General features: G+C 40.4%; 1 protein-coding gene across 1 annotated transcript in view; it reads right to left on the bottom strand.

The window, feature by feature from the left end:
- Positions 1–367: 367 nt before the first annotated feature.
- The window catches only part of NEK7 (NIMA related kinase 7), a 153,624-nt gene continuing 134,946 nt past the window's right edge, over positions 368–19,045 (bottom strand). The window contains exons 9-10 of the mRNA XM_077276154.1: positions 10,761–10,874; positions 368–5,138 (exon numbers count right to left, since the gene is read on the bottom strand). Of these exons, the coding sequence (XP_077132269.1) occupies positions 5,028–5,138; positions 10,761–10,874 (225 nt within the window). The 3' untranslated portion in view covers positions 368–5,027. The remainder of the gene's footprint in view (positions 5,139–10,760; positions 10,875–19,045) is intronic.

Raw genomic sequence — 19,045 nt, 5'->3', positions numbered from 1 at the left:
ACACAATGAGCTAAAGCTTTCAGGTCAATGATACACAGTACAGGGAGATGTGTAGGACAAGGATGTGTGACATGTGTTTATACTGTGCACTAAATGTATTCCCTCCTGTTCGGATGTGTCATCGCATATATGCACCACTTTATATCTAGATTTGCGTGTACATACACACAAAAAATATGACCAAGCGCACATGCAATATTGATAGATTTGAGCTACTCTGCACAAATATTTCCTAATTTCTCGGTACTGCTTTACATACTCTCAGCAGACAAACAACATCTTTACAATGCTGAATGCACGTGCGGTCTATAGTCGGTAATGCACACCATCGGCGCTCTCCTAGGACCAAACACACACATAAAATATGTACTTTAGAAATTCATATTTATTTATATTCTGTAAGATAGCACAACAAATAGTTATTCTCTCTTTAAGGCTGCAACACTTGCTGTATGTGACCACATAGCAGTGGGAAACATTATAGAAGACAGAGTAATTAATGTTATGCTTTGAACAAAGAAGACATTGACTATAATGGAAACTCTTCAAATAAATAGAGTAATATTCGCAGATTTCATCCTTCAAGCTTATGTCATTAAACATTTGAGTGTATGTTTATTTTCGGGAGGAAAGGTACCGCAGGAAGACAAAATATACTCTCATAATATATCCTGTACACTGGTGTTTTATGTGAAGTTTACTACGATTGCACATAACGAAAGGCTATATGGTGACCAGCCCATGAAACCGCAAAGGAAAGACACTCATAAAGAAGCAAGTTCTGGATTAAAATGGCTAACATAGTATTAAAGGGGGGAGGGGTACTAAAATTTGTAGATTTCTCTTTGGGCTCATGAGACACATTTATCATTGTTTAAGGCATCGGATGCAACTATAACTAAATCTGCTTGTCAATGGAGATGTAAAAAAAAAAAATCCTAAAAATTCATTATGTACTAAAGATGAGCGAATTGAATGGAGTTGAATTTTATAAAATTTGCAGGTTCCCCCAAATTCGAAAAAAATTAGCAATTCTATTCATGCAAATTGGCAAAAAATGTTCACCGACTTTTTATACACTGTAGAAGACTGCATCAGCCACAGAAGGCTGACAATTTCAGGCGCAACTGCATAGGCTTCTCCATAATGCCTAGCACCCATCACGTCACATAATAGAGAGCAGCCAATCAGGAAGGATTATCATAGTCCGTATAAAAGCCTAGGCAGGGAGTGCAGCAGCCATTTTAGGGAAATTTTTAACAGTCAGAAATCAGAGCTCACAGCTCAGCAATAGAGATAGGAAGAGAGAGCCCTAAAGCATTGGATAAATACTCTAGACCATGATATGTTGTAGAAATGCAGCAGTGAAGATGATTGTAGCAGTCCGTGAATAATACAGAAATTGAATTGATAAAGGAGGTGCCAACAACAGCAATGCCAGTGTGATTAATCAGTGATACATTATAGCTGGCATCTGTCCTGCTGTATTTGAATTAAAATACATATTATTTCTTCATTAATATTGCACTAGAAAGCAGCAGTAAGTTAGCGCAATGTCTGTAAAAGAAAGAAAGCCCACTTCATTATCAGAGAAGAGACCATTGCAAAGAAGATAGTCTGCTCTGGCTGAGATCATACAGCCAGTGCCTGATAAATGCTCCCCACGGATCGGGCAACATGTAACAGCTGACAGGTGCACTTTACACTGCACCAGTCATAAGGTACAGTGGCTTGCAAAAGTTTTCATCCCCTTGGCATTTTTTTTGTATTTTGCTACCTCACAACCTGGAATTTCATTTTTTTTTTACATTTTGCATGTGTTTATGTAAAGAACATGCCTATAACTCTGAACATTTGGTTTTCTTTTTTTTTTTGTGAAGCAAATAAATAAGACAAATTTAATTGAAAACTTCATTACTTTATCGAGCCTCCTTTTGTGGCAATTACAGCTGCAAGTCACTTTGGATAAGTCTCTATGAGCTTTACACATCTTGCCACTGGGAGTTTTGCTCATTTCTCAAGGCAAAACTGCTCCAGCTTCTTCAAGTTAGATGGTTTCCTCTGTTGAACAGCAATCTTCATGTCTGACCACAGACTCTCAACTAGATTAAGGTCTGGGCTTTGACTAGGCTACTCCAAAACATTTACACGTTTCCCCTTAAACCACTTGAAAGTTGCTTTAGCAGTATGCGTTGGGGTATTGTTTTGTGAGAAAGTTGAACCTCCGTCCCAGTCTCAAATCACTGACAGACAAACAGGTTTTGCTCAAGAAAATCCCTGTATTTCGCACTAGCCATCTTCACGTCAACTCAGACTATTTTCTCTGTTCCTGCTGATGAAAAATATCCTCATACCGTGAAGCTGTCAACACCATGTTTCACTCTGGGGATGGTGCTCTTGGGGTAATGAGATGTGTTGGTTTGCTGCCATTGTGTTTACCCTTGGTGGCCAAAATGTTCAATTTTGGTCTCCTCCGACCACAGCACCATCCTCCATACATTTGGAGAGTGCCCCGCATATCTTTTGGTAAACTCAAAACGAGCTTTCCAATTATTGTATGCAAATAAAGGCTTTTTTTCTGCCCACTCATCCATAACGGCCACCTCTATTGAGTGCACGGATTATTGTGGTCATATGGACAGATCCTCCAGTCTCTGCTTGGGAACTGCTTCAGGGATACCTTTTTTGTGCTGCCTCTCAGATTAATGCTCTCTTTACCTAGGTTGAGAGTTTTGGTAGTCGGCCTTCTCTTGGCAGGTTTGTTTTGGTACCATGTTCTTTCCATTTGATGATACTGGATTTGATGGTGCTCAGGAATCATCAGAGATTGTTTTTTTTTTTTAAATAACACAACCCTGACAGATTTTTCAACAACTTTGTCCCTGACTTGTTTGGAGATCTCTTCAGTCTTCGTGGTGTTTGGTTAATGCTGCCTCTTACTTAATAGTATTGCAGCCTCTTTGTATTAAGTGTATATACTAACAGACCATGTGACACTTAGATTGCACACAAGTGGATTTCCTCTCACTAAGCATGGGAGTTATGAACTCAATTGCTTGCACCAGTAATTTTTAGGGGCTTCATAGCAAAATGCATAAATACATATGTACAAGCCAATTTTTTGTTATTTGATCCCATAAAATGTAATTATGCCTATATTTTTCTCACTTCACTAACTTAGTCCATTTAGTGCTGATGCATCATACACAAATCGGATTACAAAAATATTTAAACACAGGTTGTAATGTAACAAAAGGAGTAAAAACCAAGGAGGGGGGTGAATATTTTCAACAGGCACTGTATGTGTTGATTTATTAGTCTATGGGAGAGAGGAACTACCTAAAAGTAGTCAACTGAAACGTGTTGCCTCCGACTGTATTTTCTAAGTACATTTTCTCTGGAATTCGGTTGCGTTTCAGAATAAAACATACGTCTGCAGTAATGCAGTCAGTGTCCGTTTGATGCTGCCCATGGTTCAGGCAGCATGACCTCATGACAGGTTTGTTAGTGCTACCACACGTATCCAGGATGATGTACAGTATTCGAGGGGTTCCACACATCAATCCTGCTGTGACATAACCTGGACCCCAACTAAATTTACATCATTCTAGGTTTCTACAAAATAGGATTTTATGTATTGTTCTCTTTAAGTAGCACGCTGTGTATTAATATGATCACATGAATTAAAAAATATGCTCGTGAAGGAGCCCTTAATCATTCATTTAAAAAGGAAAACTCTTCTAAAAAGAAGATCGTGAGTAGCATTTCTCTCCTGAACACTGCATATGACACATCGCACAGACATATCTTTGGAAAACTGGACAATCGCATAGCAAGAGAAAAATGTACACAACCTGAACATTACAATAAGGCACCTAGTGAAAAGGCGAATATAAATGTACCATTCCAGGCAAAACACTGCCCAATATTGTGACTAAGTAAAATACTTAGCATAACCACAAAACCTGGAATTGCTACAAAGTGCAAACAAAAAAAGTTCTTTACAGTGGCAAAATATAAAAACTTGACCGGTTTGAAGGCAAGTAGTGAAACATTTTCCAGCCAATTTTTGATTTTGGTCCTACAGCCTATTTTGCCCTTAAATAAAAACTATCAGTTACATAAAGTGAATCAGTAGCCAACATTTATATTAGCCAAGACAACAGGGTCACTCACACACTAAAGAGAAGTGACGTATATACCTGTTGGTCTACAAGAATGGATGGTTATTCTGAATTTTAAAGAAACATTTATGTATGTGGTAAAATACACCAAAATATAGTCATTTCATTTTACAAATAGAAAAATATACTGAAGAGGGAAAAAAAACAGCATAAAACTATAACATTACATTTCTCTCAAGTTTTGCAAAGTCATTAAAAAGGCACAAGGTATCATTTGGATTACCAAAAAGTAAAGGCAACTGAGCAGCAAGATAAAGAAGGGGCTAAAGGAAAAGGCCTTCAAATCCTGTTTACCAGCAAAGTAAGGTGGACATTTATGTGATGTGTGACTGTACGTTGTGGGGAACACTAAACCCTAACAGTGTCTTTAGGAAGAGCCTTCCATTGTCTGCGTGGATGTCCACCAAATCTATGATTTACCTTCCCGACTCACTTTTTGTTCCTTTTACCCCATACAAAGGTTTTGCTTTGTCAATGTAAGTTAGGAGATAAATATGACAAAACCTTTTATTACTACGTTCTTCTCACCAAATTTCCTCAAGTGTGAACTACATGTAGGTATAGTTAATTACTTCTCAATTTTGCAACCACAAGGTTGATGCCAAATGTCGACTGCAGAATGAGGGCTAGGTCTTGCATTGCAAGCTTGTCTAGAAGTGAGGGATCTTATCCAGATTAACCAGAAAAGTTAAGTGTTCCATCCCCCAAAAATATGTAATGGTCTCTGTAATATAAAATAGGAACACTGAAGAGCACAAAAACCTGCCCACGTCTACGGAGTACACATTGGAAATTCTTGAAAGTGATGGACGTAGGGTGGGAGAATCCTTGAGGAGAAGTAATCTAGCTGGAGGCGGTCACGGCATGCATTCTCTTTGCAACCTCATACACATAGGTCACATCTGGTCTCTTCTCTGGGTCTGGATTTATGCAGGTATTCACCAACATTCGCAGCTTTGGAGAGAAAAAAAAAAAGCAAGTTATCCTTCACAAAATAAATCTTTTTCAAATGTGTCATTGCCAGGTAGTGTTATTGACCGACGTCGATAGAAGATACCCTCGGCTATACTCTTGTGGGCTTCATGATACAGAGACGTTATTAGATATTCTGCAAAACTCATCTGGTAGGAATATTTACTGAAAAATGCCTCGAAATAATGTCTTGTTATAACAAAATTTAGGCTCATATTGGGTCCTCACATTGAAGGGTTAAACCACGGGTAGACATTTTTGTGCGTGGAAGCTTTAAAAGTAGAAACTAAAAATGTGATTGAATAAAAACTATATATATATATATATATATATATATATATATATATATATATATATATATATATATATATATATATATATATATATATAAAGTTGTCGCTCTTTAACTGGGAGATCCTCTATGGGGCATAGTTTTTGATATGTGCCCCTGGGCGGCTGTGACTCTAGATTCACACATAGCAGCAAAATCACAGCCCTGCAGGCAGGACCCGCACAGCCGCTCAGCTGAGTGGTACCCTCATTATAATCCCCCCGCAGGTTGCCATGGCAACTGCCATCCTGGAGCATCCCTGTACCTTCCTAATAAGCAACCATGTGAAATGCAAATGCGGACAGTCTGAAAATTAGTCAAGGAGAATAGGCGATGAGGATGCAGATATGTGAAATATTCATGTGCAGACTGGAAGAGGAAGGGAGGGGGTAGAGAGAGAGAAAGAAAGGCAGAGAGAGAAGAGGGAAAACGGAAGGAGGAGACAATGTGAGTGTCAGAACAAAAGGCTGCCCCTGACATTCATACCGTTATTACACATCACGGCAAATGCAGAGACTGGAGCACAAATTCCATATGTGCATGGCCATTATACATGGAGGCTGCTCTGCATTGCCATTAGGAGCCATATAGCCCAGTGCAATATCTGGATGTGTAGAATATTGGATACAGCTTGGTGCAAAATACATTTTCATGTTTATCGTAACTTCTCACTGTAAAAGTTCATGAAAACAGAAAACGGAAGGCAAATAAATTCTGTAAAAGTTATATATAAAGACACGAGCAACACCGACGAGGAATGGATGTAAAAGACGGGTTATGTTGCAAGTGTTATTAGAAAGGATTCCTTGGCATTATAAAGACAGATAGAAATATTCCTTAGATGATACATCAAGAAACTACAAATTTACTGTTACATTACGCAAATCATTTTTACAGATGCAAAAAAAAAAAAAAAAAGAATTACAAATACATATACATGTATATACACACATTCGTCTCTACAAAAAAAAAAAGTACTTTACAGATGTCCCAACGTTCACATTACTGCTGTAGATGAAAGACCCCCCCCCCAAATAAATAAAAAGGGAATACCTATGGAGGTTGTAGAAGCAGCACCTGGTGACTGAGGGGGTGCACAGGCCTCTCTGTCATGCAGGACACAAACATTAGAAATTGCACATTTTCACATTTTACAGGCGCAAGGTCTACATATTATATTCAGGGCACCAGAAGAGCTCAGCATGCACAGAGTGTAAACAGCAGTGGACCACACCACAAGCTGTATGAGCATGCGGATCTTTAAAGTGTGCAACTCCCCTGGCCCCCCCCCCCCCCCCCGCCAAAAAATAGCCCAAAACATTTGCATCAAAATTGTAACACAGGTCATATAGTAAGATTAGTTTGCAGTAACAGTTGCAGTCTATGGTTAGAAAATGCCATTAAACCCTTAACGACCGCCGATACGCCTTTTAACGGCAGCAGTTAAGGGTACTTATTACTCAGTGCCACTTTTTAACGGCGTTGAGAAATAAGGTTATAGCGCCCCCCAGAGTCAGAAAATCTCCGGGGTCTCAGCTCCAGGTTGGTTTTTACTGTCCCCCATCTCGTGATCACCGTTATTCACGGAATAATGGCAATCACAAGAAAAAAATTCGGATTTCGTATTCATTTCTCACTCCTCTGATATAATCTAGCATACCAGAGGAGAGAGAAATGGGGTCCCAGAGACCCCTCAGTATCTCAGTTGTCCCTGGACCCTTTGGCTCCGTCCCCCGGTGTCTTCACCTGGGAAGAAAATGGCGGGTGCATGCGCAGCGCGCCCGCCAAGATCGGCCGGCACCCAGCAACAATAGGAGATTTTCCCTATTGGTTCATTTTGATCACTGTAATAGACCCTATCACACTGATCAAAATAAAACATCACCCAATTAGTTAGCTAAAAATGATAAAATAAAAATCAAATAAAAAAAATGATTTATTTCCATTTTTACATTAGGGTTAGGGTTGGGGTGTTGGGGCTATGGTTGGGATTAGGTTCAGGGGTAGGGGTAGGGCTGGGTTAGGGTTGGAGTTAGAATTACATCATGGGGTCACCAAATCCGACATGGAGCTCGCCATTGATTCCAGCCAATTTTAAGTTCAAAAAGTCAAACGGTTCTCTCTCCCTTCGGAGCCCTGCCATGCACCCAAACAGTGGCTTTCCCCCACACACAAGGTATCGGTGCACTGAGGAGAAGTTGCACAACAAATTTTGTGGTCCATCTTCCCTTGTTACCCTTGTGAAAATAAAAAAAAGTTTGGGTCTAAAGTACATTTTTTGTGAAAAAAGTTAAATGTTCATTTTTTTCCTTCCACATTGCTTTAGTTCTCGTGAAGCACCTGAAGGGTTAATAAACTTCTTGAATGTGGTTTTGAGCACCTTGAGGGGTGCAGTTTTTAGAATGGTGTCACTTTTGGGTATTTTCTGTCATATTGACCACCCAAACTCACTTCAAATGTGAGGTGGTCCCTAAAAAATGGTTTTGCTGGAAAAATGAGAAATCGCTGGTCAACTTTTAACCCTTATAACGTCCTAAAAAAAAATTTAAGTTTCCAAAATTATAACTATTTTGTGTGATATGACTCTCTGATATAAGGGCACAAAAATTAAAGTTTTGAAAATTGCAAAATTTTCTAAATTTTTGCCAAATTTCCATTTTTTTCATAAATAAACGCAAGTCATATCCAAGAAATTTTACCAATTACATGAAGTACAATATGTCACGAAAAAACAATCTCAGAATCAGTGGGATCCGTTGAAGCGTCCCAGAGCTATAACCTCATTGACAGTGGTCAGAATTGTAAAAATTGGCTTGGTCATGAAGGACAAAATTGGCTCTGTCACTAAGGGGTTAAAATACCACCCTGGAGCATAGTGTAATTTTGTAAAAACACAGAACATAAAGCCTGTGCACACGGCATCTTTTTCAGGGAAATTTGGTTTGGCATCGGCCTGAAAAAGTGCCGCTAAATGCCCCATAAAGTGAACATAATGCACAGCAATGTCAAAACGATGTTACCATACACACATTCCTTCTCATGCCACAGCTTAACAGCTTCACGCTTCGAAAACCCTGAAATGGCTAAGAGAAGAGACATGTCCTCTCTTCAGGCGGCCTCAGTCAGGAAGCCACCCATTCTTTATACCTGACCGTATAGAGTAAAAGGCGGAGCCACCACAGAATCAGAAGAAAAACTGCCGGTGAAACCGCTTCAAGCCTTGGCAGATGCACTGATGTCGACAAGATGCATATAGCCCAAGAGACCATAAATTCTGGCATGAAAAAAAAAAAAACTAAAGCACCAAAGCAGCCTCATGACAGTCAACACTTTCAGCATAAAAGGCTTGTTCTCATCTATCCACAACGTCCTCTTTTCTTTGTGGAACAGCAAAGGCAGTATCTATTTCCTTTCCCAACATTGTTTTTCTCCTAGTGATAAGCTCCCCTAGACCTCGCAGACTCCTGACCCACAAGTTTTTAGGTGCATGTGGATCCTTTGATCACGCCAAGTTATTTTGTCACTTGCGAAGATGACCTCCGCTTAGGAGGAGCAACACTGGTGCTATGGTGCAGTAATGGTGCTATATTTGTCACAATGGCAACTACCAGCATGATCACAGACAATTGAGAGGGGTCTGGGTAAACCCTCTTGTAACCTGTTCTAGGATTAGAGACTTCGGAAATGTTTTCTGCTCTGCCTACTGCCTATTATCTTTGCGTTATAACCCTACACAAACTGGAGTCTTGCGAGATCTACCAGTGAGAGCATTGTAAGATGTACAAACATTCATTGACAGCAATACATTTTCATGCACATATGAGCAAATATCTACTTAGCTAAAATTGGTTAGTGAGAAACCAAATACAGTACTTAAAAAAATGAGGTTGCTAAGATGATGTCAAAAGACTGTGCTCCTGCTTTCCAAACCACTTTCCAAATTATAGCTGGCCAAGTGGGTGTTTATCTAAGCTTTTTGTATTATATAACAGAGGCAGGACCATCCTGATACACAGTGCTACTCCTTATAGACTAGACCAGACCGGGGCAAAGTGCTGTCCGTGGAACAAAACAGCCCAATGGTTGAAATCGTGCCCTCCCCAGCCCGCTGCCCATCCGCCGCTCGCAGCCAGAGTTCTCCGCATACTTTGGACTCAGGCAGTGGTGAATACATTGGTGAAGGATGGCACCGCTGGCTCCATATTACATTAATCAGCGTGTGAGCCAGCACTCGCGATCACGTAATTTCATCGCGTTAGCTGTGTCCTGAGGAGAGTCAATGCATTGGAGACAGTAGAGACAGAGTGCGGGGGAACAGGAGCAAGGCCAGTAAGTGGTTTGTTTTTTTCATGTGAATGGCATATTTGTATGCATATAGGCAGCTGGCTGTGTGGGGCACATGCTGTACGTAGGGGGAGGCTACGTGGGGCACATGCTGTACCTAGGGGGAGGCTATGTGGGGAACATGCTGTATGTAGGGGGAGGCTGCGTGGGGCAGATGCTGTACCTAGGAGGAGGCTACGTGGGGAACATGCTGTACGTAGGGGGAGGCTGCGTGGGGCACATGCTGTACGTAGGGGGAGGCTACGTGGGGAACATGCTGTATGTAGGGGGAGGCTACATGGGGAACATGCTGTATGTAGGGGGAGGCTACGTGGGGCACTAGCTGTACATGTAGGGGGAGGCTGCGTGGGGCACATGCTGTACGTAGGGGGAGGCTACGTGGGGAACTTGCTGTATGTAGGGGGAGGCTACGTGGGGCACTAGCTGTACATGTAGGGGGAGGCTGCGTGGGGCACATGCTGTATATAGGGTAGGATACGTGGGGCAAATGCTGTAAGTAGGGTAGGCTTTGTGGGGCACATGCTGTATGTGGGAAGCTATGGGAGGGCACATACTGTATATAGGAGGTTGTGTGGGGGCTCATACCAGATATAGGGGTGCTGTGTGCAGGCTCATAAGGTATACAGAGGTATGTCAACATATTTAATTCTGCTAAATATTAAGTCATACAATGAATATGAATATAAAAGAATTATAATATGTTAATATTAATATTGAGCAGAATTAATTTTAGTATATTTTTACGGCCCTCCACAACAGTCACGGTGTTTGGTATAATTAATTGCCCACCCCTGGACTAGACACCAGACAAGCCATCGTACAAATACCCTCAAGTGTTCATAATTCCAAAGACACAACAGAACATAAAATGAGTCTCCAACAAGAAGGTTAAAAGCAGAAACAAAGATGACAGATCTCCACTGACATACCTCCTCAGAATAGTGGTCAGATGGCAATGGAGGATAGTCGCACTGCTCTATCTTCTTACACAAGGAGTACAGGTTCATTTTGTCTCCATAAAAAGGACTTTGCAATGCCGCCATCTATAATAAATCAAAATAAAGAGTTCACACATCCACTTCTTATTCAGTATAAGACACAGACAAAATATAAGCCACTCATGAAAATTACAAGTTGTTTTTTTTTTTTTTTTTTCCAGTAAGCAGAAAGGCAGTTTTGCGTTGCATCACTACGACCATGTGTAACCTTGGCCTTTTTAGCTTTAATTACTATTAATAATGTTTTTTGCGGCCCTCGCGGTGTTCTCTGTATGATTTCTAGGAGACCGACTCTCAGGACCGTGCTTAAAATAGAGCAGACTATAGTTAAGTTCCCACAAAGAGGTTTTGATACCACAAATTTTTGCTTTGCCGAAAATGCAACGTCTTACAATTCCGTCAAGGCAGATGGGATTTATAGAAACCTCATGGCCACTGGGCTTTTTTTCCCAGTGTAAACTGACCTGCGGTGCATGTTTGAAATCTGCAACATGTCAATTTCTCTTGTGCGTGCGCTGAGGTTTATGTGCAAATTTTCCACACTAAATTGCATTCAATACATTGGTAAAAAAAACACATGTAATCCGCACATGACTGCATCAAGGTTTTGTCTAAGCTAAATACCAGAACAAAATCAAGGCAACTTTATAAAAAAAAAATAACATACCAAAAAGACAAAGCGTAGCTGTAATAACATGATAAAAAAGAATTTAAAAACACAAGTAACCTAACTTATCTAATAGCTGCACGAAATCTGCAAATTAAAAACCCAAATACTCATCGTGGGAACGTAGGTTGGACGAGGTCTTGAAACACAGAAGAAAGAAAAAAAATAAATGCAATAAAAAAAATAAATAAAAAGGAGAACTTTAATGTGAATGCTACAATATTTTTGTGTATTCCTTATTTTTAGTGTTCCTCAGGCTATGTGCACACGTTGCGGATTAGGCTTAGGCTGGGTTCACATTGCGTTATGGTCGTCCGTCTAACTGACTACGGTTCACCACGGCATAACGTAGTCCGTTACGGCCGCCATTAACTGCAATGTCGGACGCATCACAATGGGCGTGCGCTAGGGATGTTCCGTCATTGAGTGACAGACCCTGAGACGCGCGCTGCAGCGTTTCCGGGTCCGTCACTGCTAGTGCAGATAGAGCTAGCAGATGCTCTATCTGCGCTAGCAGGATGTAACGTCGGCACTTGCGTTAACAGCAGCCCGTTAGCGTATGTGCTGAACGGGCTGCTGCTAACGCAGTGTGAACCCAGCCTTAGGAATTTCTGGTGCGGATTCTGCTTCTCCTGGCAGAAAACCCACCTGTGGATTTGTCGCTTTTTTTGTGTGGTTCCGCAGCGTTTTTTGTGCGTTTTTGCTGTGGTTTTCTTGTGGATTTGCTGCGTTTTTTTACACCTGCAGTTTTCTATAATGGAATGGGCACAAAAACGCTGCAGACTCACAAAAAAGAAGTGACACGCTACCTCTTTTAAACCGCAGCGCTTCCGCAGCGAATTTTCCGCAAAGTGTGCACAGCAGTTTTTTTTTCTCATTGATTTACATTGTACTGTAAATCAATTGCAGATCTGCAGCGTTTCTGCACCTCAAAAAACGCTGCGGATCCGCAGGGAATCCGCAACGTGTACACATACCCTGAGTTGGTTTGAGAGTAGATCTTAGGCTACGTTCACATTTGCGTTGTGCGCCGCAGCGTCGTCGCCGCAACGCACAACGCAAACAAAAACGCAGTTGCGTTTTGAACAAAAAACGCAGCGTTTTGCGCCGCATGCGTTTTTTTGGCATTGAGTCATTCTTCATCCCACCCCAAAGTCTAGACAATGTTTTGCATTTTTTATTGGAAAACGCATGCGTCGTACAACGCACCACGACGCAACTACTTGCGTCGTCTGCGTTGTCAATACAAGTCAATGGGAAAAAAGGCGCATCGACGACGCAAACACGACGCATGCGTTTTTTAAAAAGTCTGCGCCGCACAAAAAATGCAACATGTTGCGTTTGCCGCGCCCTGACAGGTGCGCCCTAACGCCGCATGCGGCATACAACGCACCAAAACGCATGACAACGCATGTACATGCGGCGCCATGCGGCCCCAATGTTAAAGATAGGGCCGCACGACGCATGCGTTTTGTTGCGGCGACGACGCTGCGGCGCACAATGCAAATGTGAACGTAGCCTAACAGGTTTGTTTCCATGTAGAGCACCCATGAACAGCAAGAAATCCACCCAACGCAAAAAAAAAAAAAAAACACCGCAGCCACACAATAGAGACTGAAAAAAAGGCAAATATGTTTAGCCATTAAAAAGGGTATTTGTTATAAAAAAAAATAAAAAATACACATCTGATAACACCACATCCGGAACCACCCAAATTATGAATCGGTCATGTCATTTGTCCCATATGATAAACACGATAAAAAGATAAACATGTAAAAAAAAAGTAGTTTTTACATCAGATCGCCCACAAGAAAACTAAAATTGAATAAAAAAACATGGCATGTAAAGAAAAATGGTGTCACTGAAAACGGTAACTCACCCCCCTCCAAAAAAAATAAAAATAAAAAATAAATATATGTGTGTGTATATACAGGTCCTTCTCAAAAAATTAGCATATAGTGTTAAATTTCATTATTTACCATAATGTAATGATTACAATTAAACTTTCATATTCTATAGATTCATTATCCACCAACTGAAATTTGTCAGGTCTTTTATTGTTTTAATACTGATGATTTTGGCATACAACTCCTGATAACCCAAAAAACCTGTCTCAATAAATTAGCATATTTCACCCGACCAATCAAATAAAAGTGTTTTTTAATACCAAACAAAAAAACCATCAAATAATAATGTTCAGTTATGCACTCAATACTTGGTCGGGAATCCTTTGGCAGAAATGACTGCTTCAATGCGGCGTGGCATGGAGGCAATCAGCCTGTGACACTGCTGAGATGTTATGGAGGCCCAGGATGCTTCAATAGCGGCCTTAAGCTCATCCAGAGTGTTGGGTCTTGCGTCTCTCAACTTTCTCTTCACAATATCCCACAGATTCTCTATGGGGTTCAGGTCAGGAGAGTTGGCAGGCCAATTGAGCACAGTAATACCATGGTCAGTAAACCATTTACCAGTGGTTTTGGCACTGTGAGCAGGTGCCAGGTCGTGCTGAAAAATGAAATCTTCATCTCCATAAAGCATTTCAGCCGATGGAAGCATGAAGTGCTCCAAAATCTCCTGATAGCTAGCTGCATTGACCCTGCCCTTGATGAAACACAGTGGACCAACACCAGCAGCTGACATGGCACCCCACACCATCACTGACTGTGGGTACTTGACACTGGACTTCAGGCATTTTGGCATTTCCTTCTCCCCAGTCTTCCTCCAGACTCTGGCACCTTGATTTCCGAATGACATGCAAAATTTGCTTTCATCAGAAAAAAGTACTTGGGACCACTTAGCAACAGTCCAGTGCTGCTTCTCTGTAGCCCAGGTCAGGCGCTTCTGCCGCTGTTTATGGTTCAAAAGTGGCTTTACCTGGGGAATGCGGCACCTGTAGCCCATTTCCTGCACACGCCTGTGCACGGTGGCTCTGGATGTTTCCACACCAGACTCAGTCCACTTCTTCCTCAGGTTCCGGTCACCTCTTCTCGTTGTACAGCGTTTTCTGCCACATTGTTTCCTTCCAACAGACTTACCATTGAGGTGCCTTGATACAGCACTCTGGGAACAGCCTATTTGTTGAGAAATTTCTTTCTGGGTCTTACCCTCTTGCTTGAGGGTGTCAATGATGGCCTTCTTGACATCTGTCAGGTCGCTAGTCTTACCCATGATGGGGGTTTTGAGTAATGAACCAGGCAGGGAGTTTTTAAAAGCCTCAGGTATCTTTTGCATGTGTTTAGAGTTAATTAGTTGATTCAGAAGATTAGGGTAATAGGTCATTTAGAGAACCTTTTCTTGATATGCTAATTTATTGAGACAGGTTTTTTGGGTTATCAGGAGTTGTATGCCAAAATCATCAGTATTAAAACAATAAAAGACCTGACAAATTTCAGTTGGTGGATAATTAATCTATAGTATATGAAAGTTTAATTGTAATCATTACATTATGGTAAATAATGAAATTTAACACTATATGCTAATTTTTTGAGAAGGACCTGTATATATATACATACACACAAGTGTATATATATATATACACACAAGCACCCACCCAGCTTTGGGAGAGGAAATATAAAAAAGTTGAACAGCTCAAAATATAGTGATGCAAAATTAAAACACAACAACCTTTTTTATAGTGGGCAAAAGTAGCAAAAAATAATGTAAAACTGGTATAACTGTAACCATTCTGACTAGAAGAATAGAGCCGTCTCATCACATATACTGTATGGAGAATGGCATAAAAAAATCCTATACTGCTGTTTATGCATTTATTTCTGCCTCTCAAAAATCTGAATAAAGCACGGTTTATATTTATCCTGTGACCTGAACTGAGCACTTACAGCGCGTTTTATTTTTTGTCTAAAACTCTGAAAAAGAAAATTCTGACAAAACCCTGAATGGGACCATCCCAGAATGACGCAGGTGGAGTCACTTGGACTCCTTATGGCCTCTGTGCCTACAGCGTCCGGTGTGTTTAGTCACACACGTAAGTGCAGAGTCCCAGTAACTCCGCCTGCCTCCCAGTGAATAGTTCTGTCAAAGTTCCTGTTTGAATCATGGTGTTCGCAGATGACAAACTCCGATGTCTCCAGTGTAGAGAAAATATGAACACAGCCTAAAAAGCAAAAAAGTTACCGTATTTACTCCAAAATGTTACCAACGAACACTTCAAGTCCTCTAACAAAAAACAAGCTCCCACTTGGGTCAGTTATCTGTTTAAGAAAATAGGGGATTTCTACAGTGCTAACTGCGCAATTTTAATTTATTTTTCATTTCACTTTGTTAACCCTTCAGGTGCTTCACAGGAATTCAACTCCCTGAATGTGGTTTTGAAATATTTGAGGGGTGCAGTTTTTAAAACAGGATATTGTTTGATGGTTTTCTGACATATAAGCTCCTTATTCACTTCAAAATGGAAGGGATCGTAAAAAAAAAAAAGGTTTTGTAAAATGTATTGAAAAAAATGAAAAATTGCTGCTGAATGTTAAAGGGAATCTGTCACCAGTTTCTTGGGTTACCAGGTAAAATATCATTCAATTTAGTGTCCCCTATGCATTACACAAGTACTTTTGATACCCCCTTTGACTCCCCACGTATGACCCATAAATACCGTTTTTATTCTTCTCCCTCTGTATGTAAATATGCTCGGTCCGGTCCAATGGGCGTGGCTTATTGTCTGTCCCCCCCCCCAGGTCCTCGGCTTGCTGTACGTATTCATTTCTGTGAATATCACAGATCTCGTAGCGCTTCCGCACGTGCGCATTCAAATGGCCTCTCACTCGCGCGCAGTATGCTTTACTCAACTGTGGGCAAAGCATAAAACCATTATTGCGCATACGCCATTGCTTTCTATGGCCCAGAACAAGTAGACTTTCGAGCCATAGAACGCCATGGCGTATGCACAATAATGATTTTATGCTTTCCCCGCAGTTGAGCGAAGCATACCCTCGGACCGAACCGAGCATATTTACATACAGCGTGGGAGGAATAAAAACGGTATTTATGGATCATACGTGGGGAGTCAAGGGGTATCAAAAGTACTTGTGTAATGCATAGGGGACACTAAATTAAATGATATTTTTACCCGGTAACCCAAAAAACTGGTGTCAGATTCCCTTGAAGCCTTTTAACATTGTAACAAAATAAATGGAGGTTTAAAAAAAATGGAATAAAGTAAACAAGGTACTTATCTGCTTGGCATGATTGTTTTATTTGCATAAAAGTTTAAATAAAAAATAAAAGATTTTTAAAAAAATTGACTTATTTTTTTATAAACGCATTTCATACAGACCTAAATTTAACATTAACATAAAAGACAATGTGTCACAAAAAAGCAAAAATAACCAACTGTCTCCGTATCAATGAGATATGTGGAAGTATTCCCAAGTTACTACCAGATAAAGTGACATGTCAGAAATAAAAAATGTGGTTGTTTAGGAAGGTGAAAATTGGCTCCAGAGAGAAGGGTTAAACACCAAGGAACAAGATAATGAAACAGCTAGTCAAATATTTGCTCTCATGAAGTCTCTGTATGGTAGGCTTAGATATTGAAACATCCACTTCATGGAGAGTGTTCTTCACTTGAGTGTATGTTGTGAAGGGGTTTTCCTTCACCATTGAAAGGTTTCTGCGATCATCCACCACTGTTATCTTCTGTGGCCGTCCAGGACTTTGGGCTCCCAAGCTCAGTGTGCTTTTTTTTTTTTCTTTTTTTACATAATGTACCAAACTGTTGATTTGGCCACTCCTAGCATTTCTGCTCTCTCGGATTGATTTCTTCTTTTTTGTCACCCAAATAATGGCCTGTTTCTCTTCCAGCAAGATCTCCTTTGTCGTCCGCATGTTGTGTGTTCATAGCAACAGCTTCCAAATGCAAATGCCTCACCTGGAATCTGCTCCAGACCTTTTACCTGCTTAGTTAATGAATAATGAGGGAACGCCCAAAATTTAATAACTGTCCAATTTATTTTGGCTCATTTAAAAACAGCCGGCTACATATTACAGAGCTGTAATTCTTACACTAAAATTGAAATAAAATGTGCCTTTTTTACAGCTAAATCGACATTTATTTAGGAGATATATTAGGTAGGTGCCTTGTCTATACATAATTATACAGTTTAAAGGGATTGTAAATATATGTCATCTCACATCGTCACATCAGTCCAAGGATAAAACAATATTGTTTTCCACAGGGGATGTGTTTTTGCTTCAATTAAGTGTTTAACTAATGAATGTTGTTGGCATTTCCTTAGGAGCGGACAGTGCAATCCTTACATATAGTAGGCAATTATATGAGTCGAGGGAGAAAGAACAGTACCAAGGAGGCAATATAAGCAGCAGTGTTAAGTGCCAAATACAGTATGCTATTTTTAACAAAGTGTTACTAATGTCGTAATGAGATTGACAAAGTGTCTTACGTGCTTTATACATCAGATTACAATTAAAACATGCTTTCCTCCCCGGTGCCTAGTAACCTTACAGTTGTCACCACTTGCAAGCATTTCATAGCACTTAGATTTAGATTATAAAAGTGTCATGACACAGGTCAAAATAACAAGCCCTAAATCAAACTGTTTATGCCAGAAAGCTAGCGTAAAACACTTGATAAGTAGCAACATTTTTGTGCAAAACGGTGAGAACTTGCTGTTTCTGTGCCAGTTTTGGGAAGTACCGCCAAAGTGGGCAGAGCTAGAAGACAGGTCTGGGTATGGCTGTGCCTGCAGGTCAAATTCTTGGGAAGTGGAGGCGGTTTGTATGCGAGAAATGTTACTGCGGTCAGAAACATTGCTGGCAAGGCGAGCGCCACTGATAAGATGCACCGAACTCATTAAGAGGCGAGCGTCTCCATTAATTTTATACAGTCCTTTGAGAAAGTATTCACCCATTTTATTACATTACAACCGGCGTTCAAATATTTTTGCATTTGTGTGTGATGCATCAGCACTAAATATAATTAAATTTATAGGATCAAATGACTAAAAATTGGCATGTGCACATGTATTCACCCCTTTTGCTATGTAGCCCCTAAACATTTCTGGTGCAAGTGATTACACTCACAAGTCCCACGCTTAGTGGGAAATGGTGCAAAAGCTTTGATGAATTGGGGCCTAAGATTTCAAGAACAAAAAATATTTCTAGACTAAAAGTGTTAAAAGGTCAAAGAAAGGTTAATAAGTAACTAAAATACTGTGAGTAGCATATACTAAATGCCATATGTCTTTATGTGAGCAAAAAGGAAAATGGGAGGTTCAGTGGTGCTGTCCGATTAAAACCACTTTTTGGCTGCTGTGTTAAAACTGCAGTAAACAAGAAAAATGATTAAAATGAAAGATGTTGACAAAGGTAAAACGAACGCTTTTTCGGTCTTGTACCAGGAACTTCCTCGGTTATAATAGTATGAACCATTAAATCTGAGGAAGGTCCTGGTGAGGGACCAAAAAATGCGTTTGTTTTACCTATGTCAACATTTATTTTTATTGTTTTTGTCACTTACCACGGTTTTATCCTGGTTTTAACACTGCAGCAATAAAAGTGGTTTTAGTCCGACAGC

The sequence above is a fragment of the Ranitomeya variabilis genome, chromosome 8, assembly GCF_051348905.1.
Source record: "Ranitomeya variabilis isolate aRanVar5 chromosome 8, aRanVar5.hap1, whole genome shotgun sequence".
NCBI lineage: Eukaryota > Metazoa > Chordata > Amphibia > Anura > Dendrobatidae > Ranitomeya > Ranitomeya variabilis.
Note: the sequence above shows the minus strand (reverse complement) of the source record. Positions and strands in the feature narration are given on the sequence as shown.